The sequence below is a fragment of the Scyliorhinus canicula genome, chromosome 16, assembly GCF_902713615.1.
Source record: "Scyliorhinus canicula chromosome 16, sScyCan1.1, whole genome shotgun sequence".
NCBI lineage: Eukaryota > Metazoa > Chordata > Chondrichthyes > Carcharhiniformes > Scyliorhinidae > Scyliorhinus > Scyliorhinus canicula.
This window is the reverse complement of record NC_052161.1, coordinates 131,593,939-131,608,433: the sequence shown is the minus strand read 5'-3', so window position 1 is coordinate 131,608,433 and position 14,495 is coordinate 131,593,939. Positions and strand designations below refer to the sequence as shown.

Here is a 14,495-nt window from a genome sequence, read left to right as displayed (position 1 = left end):
ACAATTGGCCTCAGTTACACTGGAACAGGCTTCCTGCTGCTGATCACTATTCAGTGGTTTCGGATATGAACATTGGGGTGAGGACAGGGTCCAACTGCAATATTGGTCATTCAAGGACAGCCCAACGCTTTCCACAATCTGAGGTCTTGCATGGCCATAGAATTGAGGCTCACCAAGAGGCCATTGCTTTCAAGAACAGAGAGGAGAAGGAAAAAGGAGAGTAGGATCACCCTGATTGATTTTCTTTTCTCCACTCTCTGATAAGGGGTGCTGATACCTGTTGTTGGAACCCAACTGCTACCCTACTTGAGAGAGACCTGCCATTGGTCTCAATGGATGTTTAGCCCAAGGCCAGCTGGCCTGTATGGCTCAATACCAAGATGGCTGATTCACTTTCTAAATATAAAAGAGAGCTCAGGATTTATGCTTTCCCCGAGACAAAGATCAATTGAAATCATTGAGGCAACAACATCTTGGGATGCAGTCTGATTTATTCAGAGTTTCACTGAATGGAAAACACCAACGGATTTTACCACCCCCATTCTGGCAATAACCTTTAGCTATCATAGGACGTTAAAGCCATGTGCCAGCATCATTAATAAAAACTGACCTTTTCCCGTACTTTCTGCTTGGAAGCTGCATCCATCCACTCCAGCTCATCCAATGTTTCAATAAACACTTCTCGAATTTTATCAATTAAATCCCTTACCTGGAAAAATGGAAAATAGTATCCAATGAGCGACACTAACAATAAGCTCACAACTCAATCTCTTGAACAATCTCCTGCCACCTCTCGGTCATTGGGTTGTGGGTTCTACAGAGACGCGGGTGCATAATTCATGCTGGCACTGCAGTGCCAACGATGAGGGAGTGCTGCACTGTCAGAGGTGCCCTCCTTTTGGATGAAATGTTAAATTAAGGCCCCACTTGCCCTCTCAGGTGGACATAATGGGCGGTATTCTCTCAGCCCATGCCGGGTCGGAGAATCGCCGGGACGGGCTCGAATCGCGCGACGCCGCCCCAACGCTGGTCCACCGATTCTACGGTGAGCGGAGAATTAGCACCATTGACGCAGGCGCAGATGGTGCAGCGCCAGTCAGGGGCCGCTATACGAGCCCCCCCCGGCAATTCTCCTCCCGGGATGGGCCGAGTGGCCGCATAAAAATCCGAGTCCCACCGGCGCCGTCCAAGTGTGGTCTTACCCGGCGGGATCTAGCCGTGCATTCTTTTGGGGGCGGCCTGGCTGGGGGGGGGGGCGGAGGGTCCAACCCCAGGGGGGGGCCTCTGCTGTGGCCTGGCCCACGATCGTGGCCTACCAATCGGCGGGCCGGCCTCTTGGCTGGGGGCATCTTTTGCACCGCGCCGGCCCCTGTAGCCCTGCACCATGTTGGGTCGGGGCCGGCGCAGAGAAGGACGCCACTGCGCATGCGCACAATCGCGCCAGTCGCAGCGCGCATGCATAAACCCGCAGTGCCCATTTGCCGCCGGTATCGACAGCTGGACTTGATTTGATTTATTGTCACATGTACCAAAGTACTGTGAAAAATATTTTACTGCGGCCGAGGAACATACACAGTGCATACATAATAGACACAAGAATAATCAGCAGGGAACATTGACAAATGGTATATCGACAAAACAATGATTAGTTACAGTGTGGAACAAGGGACCAAACAAAGCAAATACATGAGCAAGAGCATCATAGGGCATCGTGAATAGTGTTCTTACAGGGAACAGATCAGTCCGAGGGGGAGTCGTTGAGGAGTCTTGTAGCTGTGGGGAAGAAGCTGTTCCTATGTCTGGATGTGCGAGTCTTCAGACTTCTATACCTTCTGCCTGATGGAGGGGTCTGGAAGAAGGCAATGCCTGGGTGGGAGGGGTCTCTGATAATGCTGTCTGCCTTCCTGAGGCAACGGGAGGTGTAGACAGAATCAATGTGGAGAGGTGGCAAGTTTGTGTGATACGTTGGGCTAAGTTCACCACAGGCTGCAGTTTCTTGCGATCTTGGACTGAGCAGTTGCCAAGCTGTGATGCAGCCGGATAAAATGCTTTCTATCGCACATCTGTCGAAGTTTCTGAGAGTCAATGCAGACATGCCAAATTTCTTTAGCTTCTGCAGGAAGTAGAGGCATTGTTGGGCTTTCTTGACTGTTGCATCAATGTGAGTGGACCAGGACAGACTGTTGGTGATGGTCACCCCCAGGAACTTAAAGCTATTGACCATTTCCACTTCGGAGCCATTGATGCAGACAGGGGTGTGTCGTGCTGCACTCCCTGAAGTGTATGATCAGTTCCTTGGTCTTTCCAACATTTAGAGAGAGGGCATCATGCAACCAAGTGATTTATCTCCCTCCTGTAGTCTGATTCGTCGTTGTTGGAGATGCGGCCCACCACAATCATATCATCCGCAAACTTATAGGTTGAGTTGGAGTGGCGTTGTTCGCTCCAGTGCCGTGCTGTCCATCTGTAGGGCTCAGAATCGCTGTTCCTGGGGGCCTGTTGACGCCGTCTTAAAACGCGACGGCATTTACGACGGCGTCAACACTTAGCCTCAGGATCAGAGAATCCCGCCCAATACAACCCACAGAACAACTGAAAGAAGAGCAGGGGATTTCTCCCAGTGTCCAGGTCAATATTTATCCCTTAACCACCATGACTGAAACAGACAATCAGGGCACTATTTCACTGCTGTTAGCGGGACCTTGGTGTGCAAATTGGCTGCAACATTTCCCAACATTTCAACAGTGATTACACTCCAAAAAGTACTTCACTGGCTGAAACGCACTCCGTCAGTCTAAACCTCTCTTTCCTTTTCTAATATCTAGAGAGAAAATATCAGAAGATTGACCTTGTTACCACCACATGGTCAGTTCAATTTTTTAAGTTCTGAGGCTGGAGTGGGTGAGAATCTGACATTTGGAACAGGTTTTCTGTGCCAGTACAGTTGATAGCAGTCACACCTCTGGGCCAGAATCCACAGAATTGCTGCAGTGCAGGAGTAGGCCATTCAGCCCATCGCGTTTGCACCCTTCCTAGGCTCACTCCCCCGCCCTAGCCTCGTTATCCCATAACTCCACCTAACCTGCACATCTTTGGACACTAAGGGGCAATTTAGCATGGCCAATCCACCTAACCTGCACATGAAATGAAATGAAAAATGAAAATCGCTTATTGTCACGAGTAGGCTTCAAATGAAGTTACTGTGAAAAGCCCCTAGTCGCCACATTCCGGCACCTTCCGGCGACATCTTTGGACAGAAGCTTCAATTCACAGAGCAATTTGTAAACTTAGGTTACGTTCCCGTACTGTACGGAGAGAGTGATGCATTGCTAAAAAATACGCCGAAATTCACCGGCTATTGCGATTCGCTTTTCTCCTGACATCGCACCCCTGCCCGTTGAATTCCTGGTGGAATGGGGTGGCATCAATGGGAAATCCCATTGACAAGCGGCAGGGTTATAGAATCCCGCTGCCAGTGAACGGTGCGCCGCTGAGAAACGTGCGGCTGCGACACAGGAGAATCCTGCCCGTGATCTTTTGGAGGAGTCTTCAAATTTATACCCTGTCTGACAGTTATGCCCATTTCAGAGCAAGATGAAGATTCTTCTGATGGCACATTGCTTTACATAATAAGTTATTGCATGCAGCAATTTGAAGACTGATTTGGGAGTCACCCAGACCACTGCTGTTATTCTCACTCACATTTTGTGCTGACAGAATATATACCAATTAAAATGGGACAGTTGAGAAGTTTGACACAATTTGCATCGTCCTTGAGAAAGGCTCCTGAGTGAAACCTTGGGTGGGATTGTTATTCTTGCCAAAAAGAAAGGTTAATTACTGACATTGATTTGACATCGCCGTACCATTCTCTTCCTCTCGCCTGAAAATGCCTTTCTTACATAAAGTGCTCCCACTGCACTTTCCATTTGGTCGTTGGTGTAGCTGGCACATTCTCGCCAGCGAGCTTTTTCCTCACTTTTATCATACAGTATCTGTGGTAATGAAGGTTAATCAGGTTAGTTATTACAGTAAAATATATATTCACAAAGATTGATCCCTGCATTACAAAGTATGAGGTGGTTTAAAAGGATTCCACCATCACGATAAAACAATCGATTTTACCCAACTTAATTATCTCAATTTATGATCACTATCAGTTATAACTCGGAATTACAAATGTCATATGCAAAGGATTCATTTGGTAGTGCGCTTGCTTTTGGTAAGGAAGGTAATGGAATCAGAACTGCACAAGTATTTAAGAGGGTTACATAGGGGACTGGGCGGCACTGTAGCGCAGTGGTTAGCACAGCTCCATAGTTCCATGCGCAGTGGTTAGCACAGCTCCGTGGTTCCATGTTCGATTCCCGGCTTGGATCACTGTCTGTGCGGAGTCTGCACATTCTCCCCGTGTCTGCGTGAGTTTCCTCCGGGTGCTCTGGTTTCCTCTCACAGTCCAAAGATGTGCAGGTTACGTGGATTGGCCATGCTCAATTGCCCTTTGTGTCCAAAAAGGTTCGGTGGGGTTACCCTGTGAATAGTTAGTATAATGTTCGATAAAAGTTAGAGACCCAGATTCTCCATTCTCCAGAGGGCAGAATCCCAGAGATAACCTGGGACTGTACAGTATTTCCCAGCAAGTTTCAACTTTCAATGGGCAATTATTGTGTCTGGAACCCTCTAAAACTCTGATTTAAAGTCCGAGGCTTTGGATGGTTTGAACCTACTTAGCAGAATAGTTACCCAGGAAAATTCAGAAGGATTAAAACCAGTTCCAAATCCTGGGTGCAGCCTTCGTTCAAACATGAGCAAAAGAGCTGAAGTCAAGAGGTGAGGTGAGGGTGACTACCCTTGACATCAAGGCAGCCTTTGATTGAGTGTTGCATCAAGGAACCCAAGCTAAACTGGAGTCAATGGGAATCAGGGGGAAAACTCTCCATTAGTTGGAGTCATGCACTAGCTCAGAGGAAGAAGATTGTGGTTGTTAGAGGTCAATCGTCTCAGTCCCAGGACATTATTCAGAGGTTCCTCATGATAGTGTCCCAGGCCCAACCATCTTCAGCTGCTTCAATGACCTTCCCTCCATCATAAGATTGGAAGTGGGAATATTCACTGATTGCATAATGCTCAGCTCATCTGTGACTGAAACAGTCCAGGCCATATGCAACAAGGCCTGGACAACAATCAGTCCTGGGCTGATAAGTGGCGAGTGACATTTGCACCTCACAAGTGTCAAACAATGGCCATGATCAACAAGAGAGATTCTAACCATCTCCCCTCTACATTCAATGGCATTACCATTGCTGAATCATCCACCATCTACCCCTGGGGATTACCATTGACCAGAAACTGACTGGACTAGCCATATAAATGCTGAAGCTACAAGCGCAGGTCAGATACTCGGAATTCTGCAGCGAGTAACTCATCTCTTGACTCCCACTGTCCACCATCTACAATACACAAGTTAGGAATGTGATAGAATACTGTCCATTTGCTTGGATGAGTGCAGCTCCAAACAACATTCAAGAAGCTTAATACCATCCAGGACAAAGCAGCCCACTTGATCGGCACCCCATTCTTCACCGACACACAGTGGCAGCAGTACAATACCATTCAAGATGGATGGAAGGAATTCACCAAGGCTGCTTCAACGGCACCTCCCAAACCCATGCTCTCTACCACCTAGAAGAACAAGGGATGCATGGAAACCACCAGCTGCAAGTTCCCCTCCAATTCCCAAACCTTCCTGCCTTGGGAATATATCGCCGTTTCTTTCCTGTTGTTGGGTCAAAATCCTGGGACTCCCTCTCCAACAGCAATGTGACTCACCTCCACCTTCTCGAGAGCAAACAGGGATGGGCAATAAATGCTGGCCTAGCCAGCAACGTCCAAGAATTAAAAAATAAACTATATTGCTAAACCCACCTGACCATCCTTCTCACCTCTGATTACCCCACCTGACAACCTCCCCTTCCTCGAACTACCCCCAACTACCCTCCAAACTCCCACGACTAATAGCCCTGTTAGCTCAATGTTGCTTATTCAAGGTACAGTGTTCAGCAAGATAATAAGACTTGAGGCATATCATTCTTTTATCTGATTGCAATTATAATTCTCAGGCGAGCATTATATGCCAGTGGAATGGCAAGAACCGTGGAATACCATTCTTTTGGGTGTGTGAATTCTCATCGGTTAATTCATATTGTTGTGAAGGAAGTTAAAACTTGCTGCTTTTGCAAGCACAAATTGACTCTTGTTAAAATATGTTTTACTGTGAATTTACTGAAAGTAACTTTTAATCTAGTATTCCTGTATTAATTCCGCATTATTTGATTGTTATCCCTGCACAGCAATGGTTAAACATGGCAAAGGGTGCATCAAGTAAAGAGCATAACGCTTGGAAGGAACAGCAGGGCAAAGACAGTGCAGGAAAATCTTCAGCCGGACTCCAGAAAAGGAAGCAGTGAAAGGAAGAGAGAGGAAATAATTTAACTTTGCCCTGGCGCTGCGACCACAAGGAAGGCTCAGATCTAGCAGAGAAATGGCAGAACTGGTATAGCAGGTTCACCAAGTACAGAACAACATTGGGATGAGCAAAGAAGACTAGCAAGGAGCAGGTCAGCACCTTACTCTATTTCAAAGGTGTGGTGAATGTAACTTGGTAATTCACACTGTATCTTTGCAGTAGCGTTATCCGACCACTAGGGGGAGTAGCTCTGGGAATGCTCAGGAATTTGTACAGGGCTCCACCCTTGGTTCCGCCCACGACTCCTCCCCCTTGTGCTGCTGTATAAATACCCTTGTCCAGAGTCAGCCTGCAGTTCACCGAGAGTTCATCAACGGGTAACAGGCTGGCTCTGTAGTAAGTAGATTAAAGCCACTGTTCATATCGGAAAGCACGTGTCTGGTGAATTGATGGTTCCATCAAAAGGCAATCGATGTTCTGGTCAGACATGGCTTAAACTAAGTCACAGCGACATATGAAGGAGTTATCAAAGCCTTTGGTACTTCAGTCTTCAGAAAAACACCATTAGAGCGAGCAAAATGTAACAGGCAAAATGCTGCATTGACAGGAAGAATGCCTGCCAAACATGTGGAGTGACATTCCTGCAAGGAAGCCATTTTAAATCAGTTTGATTGAGCAAACACCTCATAGCACAACAATTAAAAGGAAAAAACTGTCAAGATCAGATACCATTGAAGAAATTGAAGGTATATAAGAGCGCAGATATTATGGCCGGCAAACTTCAAATTAGACACTGGAGCAGAAGTTTCAATTCCGTCAGACACAGAAAAGTGGCTCAAACCAGACAAACACCAGTGATCAACCATAAACCTCCATTGGTCCAGGAGGCATTCAACTCAGTCAATTTGATTGCTAAATTCCAGCACAGTGGAAGAAACTCTGCATGTGATTCACAATCAAGAACATTCACTCAAAAGTAAAAAGCTTGCACAGATCTGCAACTCGTCTTTAAAGAAGACAAATTATAAAGCCTTGGGGGAACTAGCCTTCCCTGGAACAAGAGATGAAAGAACTTGCCAAAGATGTACAAGGCAAGCTGTAAGCAACAGCAGATGCATCATCACACCTTCCTGTGGGACCGCCTGAACAAGGGGACATCAATCTTGTTGAGGAGACAGAGACTTTGGGGGTAGATGCAGTGCAAAGGGTTCATGATAAATATATAAATATACAGGGTAAGAACTTCCATGGAGCAGCAATCAATGAGATTGCCACTCCAGTGCTATTTACTTACCCTGACATGCAGCTGCCCGACCTTCCGGCTCAGACTGGGTGAGAATAGTGCATCATTATGGGTTCCTGCAGTTGAGTGAAGGGAAAGGAAGACACACTCCCATTTTACAGACATGCTGCAGCAAAATACATTTTAAAAACTCGAGGAAGAAATTGTCACTGGTAGGAATGGGGTTCGAAGGCTTGAATTGTTTCCTTTCTGGTCCTTTTTGAGGTTGAACGGCTTTGCAGAAATATAAATCTCATCATTAAATGGGTTTCTAGACTGCAAAATAACAGCCCTAATTTTCCATGGCAAATCTAGTTTGATTTAACAATGCAAATGTAGCAATTCCTTGAAACTCACTGAGAGCTAGATCAAAACTATACAAAGTCATTGCAGGCGGAACTGCACAAATCGTTTGAACCGCAGGGCTGGCCTTTTTCTTCCCACAAGTTGCTTATTTTGTTATTTTTTAAGAACACATTTATAACAATAACTTGCAGTTATGACTACTTAGCAAGTTCACATCTTACACAAGATTTCTAATAACATTTACTACTGTCTGTGGTCATGTTAATAGGCAGCACATAATGGAGCCTAAGTTATTTGGCTGCAGGTTTAACAAGCTCTCTAGTCTCCTCCTTCATGTTCTGATTGAAGTCATGAATGTCTAAAAGCCTTTACATACGCAAGCAATGCACTTGTAAAACCCTTCAAAGTTATAACTTCTTAAATGGCAGAAAACTTGGCAACTAACTTGAATAACGACGAATGTCCAATTCTGAAAACAGCTTTTACAGTTGCGTTCTGAGAAAGTATTGTCCCCAAAATGTTAACATGTCTTTTATCTTAACAGAAGTTGGCTGATCTGTTTCATCTGTTACTGAGTAAATGTTTTGATGCAGCTGTGAAACTGTGCTCCACTGGAGATTATTCCTTGGTATTTGGATCAATTCTAAGGACATAAGCAGAGATGATTTAACCTGCTTGCGGTGCATTAGCAAATGTAACTATTGGCCACAAGAAACTGCCAAGACTACTAGGTTGGATGAGAAGCTGGGTATTCTCAAAAGCCCTTCCATCACTTGGAAGGCACAATTGGGAGTATAATAGAATAGACTTGCTTGTCTAGGTGGGTTCAACTACAACAACACTCAAGAAACTTGGCACCATGCACGACAAAGCAGTCACTTGATTGGCTGCCCATCCACCACCTTAGGCATCCACTCCCATCATCACTGGTGCACTGTAGCAGGATTATGTATCATTCACAGGATGCATTGAGTAACTCACAAAAACTTCTTCGACAACACTCAGAAAACTGTGACCTCCACTTCCTAAAAAGACACAGACAGCAGGTGCCTGCAAACAACTTCACTTCTAAGTATCCCACCGGGTTGCACACCATCCCAGCTTGGACATTCATCACTGTGCCTTCATCGTCACTGGGTTCACTCAATGGATCGCAGCAGTTAACGTGAGGAGACTCGGCATCACCATCTCAAGGAAAAATAAGGGTTGGACACAAATTTTGGCCTTGCTAGCCGAGCCCATATCGGAACAACAGGTTACTTAGACCTTCAGATATTTTTGGTCACTCAATGAGATTATCAATGAGATTATGTCAGCTGCAATTCAGTTATTAGTGCTGTCATCTCTGAGACACAAGGGGTGTGATTCTGAGCACTAAGTGCATTCCAATCAAGCATGTAATTTCACTGCACTTACCTCTCTTTGATGTGGTAAATGTTTACAAACGTTGGGGCTGGGCTGACTGGGCCCCCGCATGGCGGGAGAGATGGAAGAGGAGTGACCCGGACTCCAAGGCGGAGTGGGGCCGGAGACCTGGGCGGTCGGGAATGGAGCGAGAGGCAGGAGAAGCACGAGGAGAGAGAAGGAGAGGAGGCTGCAAGGAGCCGGAGGGAGGAAAGGTACGCAGGAGGAGCCGGGGGCCGGAGACCAGGAGCGACCGGAGAGTCGCGCCTTCCCCGAGCGGAGATGGCACAGCTGAGCGCGGGTTTGTGAGCCGGCCCGACTAATGGAGCCACTCCCCTCACCCCCCGCACAGCAGAACGCTGTGGTTGGCAGCGGGGCATGCAACAACAACGCGGGGCAGCGAAACACAGGGCAGGAGGAGCGGCGGCCTGAGCCAAAGCGGGGTCCGAGCCAGCAGCGAGGCCTGACCGCCCCCCCCCCCCCTCCTCTCAGCGGCAACCAGCATGAGGCTGGCAGCAGTGGAACAAAGGAGGACTCCCATCCCGAGAAGCCATTCTCTCTCTCTCTTGTTCCAGGTGAGTGAGGAGGGGGGAAAAAAGAAAACAAAAACTCCCTCTTTTTGAGGGGGAAAAAAGAAAACGAAAACGAAAGGAAAAAAGAAAAAAAACAAAAGAAAAGAAAGACTCAGAAAAAAAAAACTGTTAAAGGGACAGAACACTCCCTCTCTCCTTCCACACTTCTCAAAAAGGAAAACCAAACTTACCTGAAAAGAGTCTCCTCAGAAGGGAGAGGGGAGATAAAAAGAGGGGAAGTGGGGGAATAAGGGTGAGAGAAAAAAAATTCCAGAAGGGAGCCAAAGCAGATGGGGCACCAAAAGCAAACGGGGCAATACACGAGCCCACTCAGACGAGCTAATGGGCACTCGAAGCGGCGGAATGGAAACTTTTCCGCAACTAAAAGAACTGGGCAGACAGGAGCTTCTACCCCCTGGGCCAGAGGGTAACTGGAAGGCAGCCTTTGCCGAGGTGCTGAGGGAAGACCAGCAGGAAAGCAAGGCAGGGGCCAAAGCAGACATAGAGGCCACAGTACAGACAGCAATGGCCAAGGCCCTGGCAAAGGTGCAGCTCGCCCTAGGGAGAGCAGAGAAGAAACTGGAAGCCCAGGAGGAGAAACTGGAAACCCAAAAGGTGACCATTAAGAAGCTGGAGAGGGCAGCGACTGACATGAGCGACCGGATCACGGCCCTGGAGAAGGAGGTGGCGAGACTGGGCACAACGCAGGGGAGCCTGAAGGGCAGGGTGGACAACCAGGAAAACCGCTCAAGACGACAAAATGTCAGGATAGTGGGCCTACCAGAGGGGATCGAGGGTAGAAACCCCATGGCCTATGTGGCCGAGATGCTGGGCAACATAGTGGGGAGAGAAACTTTCCCCAACCCCCCAGAAATGGACAGAGCACACCGATCGCTGCGCCCGAAACCCAGGGCGGGGGAACATCCGAGGGCCATTACAGCCAAACTGCACCGGTACACAAACAGGGAAACAATCCTGCGCTGGGCCAGGCAGAACAGAACCTGCAGATGGGAAGGGCACCCTATTAGAGTGTATGAGCGAGGATATTGGGGCAGATCTCACCAGGAGATGGGCTGAATTCAATAGAGCAAAAGCAGCCCTTCACAGGAACAAGGTGCGCTTTGCTATGCTGTACCCAGCGAAACTCTGGGTCACATACCAAGAAAGAGAGTATTTCCTCACATCCCCCGCCGACGCAAACAAATTTATCGAAGAACATGGGCTGGAAAATCAACAGCGAGGGTAGAAACACAGGGCCCCTGGTAAGGGGCAACAACATGCCGACGAGGATGGGGGGTGCCAGGCCCCCCCGGCCCCCACCCCCAACATGGCAAACGCACCCTGAACAAAAAGCAAACTGCCACCCAACGAACCGAGATAGCTGGGAAACCAGGCCCCAGCACAAGGGTATGAGAGTAGTGGAGAAGGGTGAGCAAACAGGGGGAGCGCAGGGTAGGGCGGGGGAAGAGGGGGCAAAAAAATGCAGAGGCTGGGCAGGGGAGAAGTGAGACAGTAACTCCCTAGAGGGGGTTGCCGCACTAGCAAGAAAGCTAGCACCGGGGACATGCAAAAAAGCAGGGGCGTAGCGGCCCCCCCAATAGAGGGGACGGTGCCATGCAGAGGGCGGGTGGGACCACTCAACAGAGGCGGGAGGGCAAATGGGGACAGGAGCAGGGAAAAGAGGGACAAAGGAGGGATATACGGGAGAGGGGGAGAAAGGGGGAGGAAAGGGAGGAACTGGGGGGGGGGGGGGACAGAGGGACAGAACACAGGGACGGAGGGACAAACAAGGCTAGAAAAGGAACAGCAATAGGGCTACAGAGTGCCGCAACCAAGGGCTCGGAACAAGGAATGGCTGCAAGCATCCACCCAGTACGGCCCCTGGGCGAAGGGAAATCCCAGAGTGAAGGGGGCTACCCGCGAGGCGGCCGCACAGCGGACGACCATGGTGGGGGCACCCTGGACGGAGGGAGGTCCCGGAGCGCAGGGGCCCGACCGCATGGAGAGAGCAGTGACAGCGACCATCCAGGATGGCTCCCTAACAACAGGGAACCCCGGAGGGCAGGGGCACGTCCACCAGGTGAATATGGTTAATCCCACAGGAGCGAGGGGACAGAAGTCCCCCACCAGGATAGTCACCTGGGATGTAAGGGGGCTCAACAGCCCAATGAAAAGATCCAGAGTCCTCAACCACCGAAGAAACATGAAGGCAGACATAATCTTCCTTCAAGAGATGCATCTGAGAGAGCAGGACCGACTGCGGGTAAGAAAGGGCTGAGTGGGACAGACCTACCATTCCTGTTACGGGATGAGGGCCGGGGGGTGGCAATACTGGTCAGCAAATGGACGATATTTAGGCGGTTGCGGACCCAGGGGGACGGTACGTCATGGTTAGTGGGACCCTGGATGGGGCACCGGTAGTACTAGTTAATGTGTACACGCCCAACTGGGACGACCCGAGCTTCATCAAGAAGGCCATGGCAGAAATCCCTGACATAGCGATGCACTGGCTAATCAGGGGGGGGGGGTGACTTCAACTGTGTACAAGACCCAATGACTGACAGATCGAACCCCAAGATGGAGAAAACCGCAAACATGGCAAGTGAACTCGGTCACTTCACGGAACAGATGGGAGCGGTGGATCCCTGGAGGTTCACCCACTTAGGGTAGAAGGAGTTTTCCTTCTTCTCCCCAGTACACAATGTTTACACCAGAATTGACTTCTTTGTGGTGGGGAAAATGGTGCTTCCGGGGATAGACAAAGTGGAATACTCCTCAATTGTGATATCAGACCATGCTCCACATTACATGGACGTGAGGCTAGAAACGGGCAGGGCCCAATGCCCCACATGGAGGTTGGACGTTGCCCTACTAGGCCTTCAACGAAAAGATATTGCAGGCCACAGCGGAATACACAGAGAACAACCAGAACGGGGAGGTCTCACCCTCCACATTCTGGGAAGCGCTGAAGGCTGTACTAGGAGAGGAAATCATCACTTTCAAAGGGCAAAGAGATAGGGAGGAAAAGGCGACTAGGCAGCAGCTGGTCAACTCCATACTGGAGGTAGACCGTAAATACACCGAGACACCGACCATAGAGCTCCTGGTGAAGAGAAGAGAGTTAAAAAGGAACTTTAAGCTGCTCTCGACCAGGAAAGCAGTGCATCAACTCAGCCAGGCACGTGGGACCCTGTACGAAGACGGAGACAAAGCCAGCCGCCTGCTGGCACACCAGCTGAGAAAGCAGGCAGCTACCAGAGAAATTGCGCAAATCAGGGATACTAGAGGCGCATTACAAACAGAGACAGAAAAGATCAACAAAGCATTCAGGGCCTTTTACCAAGGGCTGTACACCTCAGAGCTCCCAACGGGGGAGGCCGGGATGAAACGTTTCCTTAATGGACTGGACATACCAGTCGTGGGGGACGGCCAAAAACGGGGCCTGGAAACACCACTAGCACTGGGAGAGATCATGGACAGCATAAGCTCCATGCAGGTGGGGAAGGCACCGGGACCAGACGGATTCCCGGCGGACTTCTACAAAACATTCGCGACAGCGCTGGCCCCGCATCTGCGGGAGATGTTCACAGACTCGCTAGCCAGGGGCACACTGCCACGCTAGCACAGGCCTCAATCTCGCTGATACCTAAGAAAGATAAAGACCCAACGGAATGTGGATCATTCAGACCCATCTCACTGCTGAACGCAGACGCCAAAATACTGGCCAAGATTCTAGCCAAAAAGCTAGAAGACTGCGTGCCAGAGGTGGTCGCAGAAGACCAGACGGGCTTTGTCAAAGGTAGACAGCTTACCTTCAACATCAGGCGCCTGCTGAATGTGATAATGACCCCCTCCGGGGAGAAAACACCAGAGGTGATCGTCTCCCTAGACGCAGAAAAGGCCTTCGACAGTCAAATGGAAATACCTCATAGAGGTACTGGAGCGGTTCAGGCTTGGAACAGAATTCACTTACTGGGTAAAACTCCTTTACAACGCTCCCATGGTGAGCGGATGGACCAACAACACCGATTACCGATACTTCCAGCTGCACAGGGGCACCAGTCAAGGATGCCTGCTGTCCCCGCTGCTGTTCGCCCGAGCGATCGAACCACTAGCAATTACGTTCAAGGCAGCAAATAGCTAGAGGGGGATCCGAAGGGGCAGCAGAGAGCATAGAGTCTCATTCTGTGCAGATGACCTGCTCCTCTACATCTCGGACCCACAAAGCAGCATGGACGAATCATCGCAATCCTGAAAGAGTTTGGCAAACTCAACATGAGCAAAAGTGAGATCTTCCCGGTACACCCACACGTAGGTGGGGCAGCACTAACGGGACTGCCGTTTAAACAAGCCTGACTCAAATTCTGCTACCTGGGGATCCAAACAGCCCACGACTGGAAAGGGATCCACAAATGGAACCTCACTAGTCTGACGGAGGAAGTAAAAAAGGACTTGCAAAGATGGA

The 14,495-nt window shown here is 49.2% G+C and overlaps 1 protein-coding gene across 1 annotated transcript in view; it reads right to left on the bottom strand.

Annotated features, from left to right (window-relative positions):
- The window catches only part of mmel1 (membrane metallo-endopeptidase-like 1), a 112,336-nt gene that overhangs the window by 17,786 nt on the left and 80,055 nt on the right, over positions 1 to 14,495 (bottom strand). The window contains exons 13-14 of the mRNA XM_038773851.1: positions 3,867 to 3,995; positions 611 to 709 (exon numbers count right to left, since the gene is read on the bottom strand). Coding sequence (XP_038629779.1) covers positions 611 to 709; positions 3,867 to 3,995 — 228 coding nt within the window. The remainder of the gene's footprint in view (positions 1 to 610; positions 710 to 3,866; positions 3,996 to 14,495) is intronic.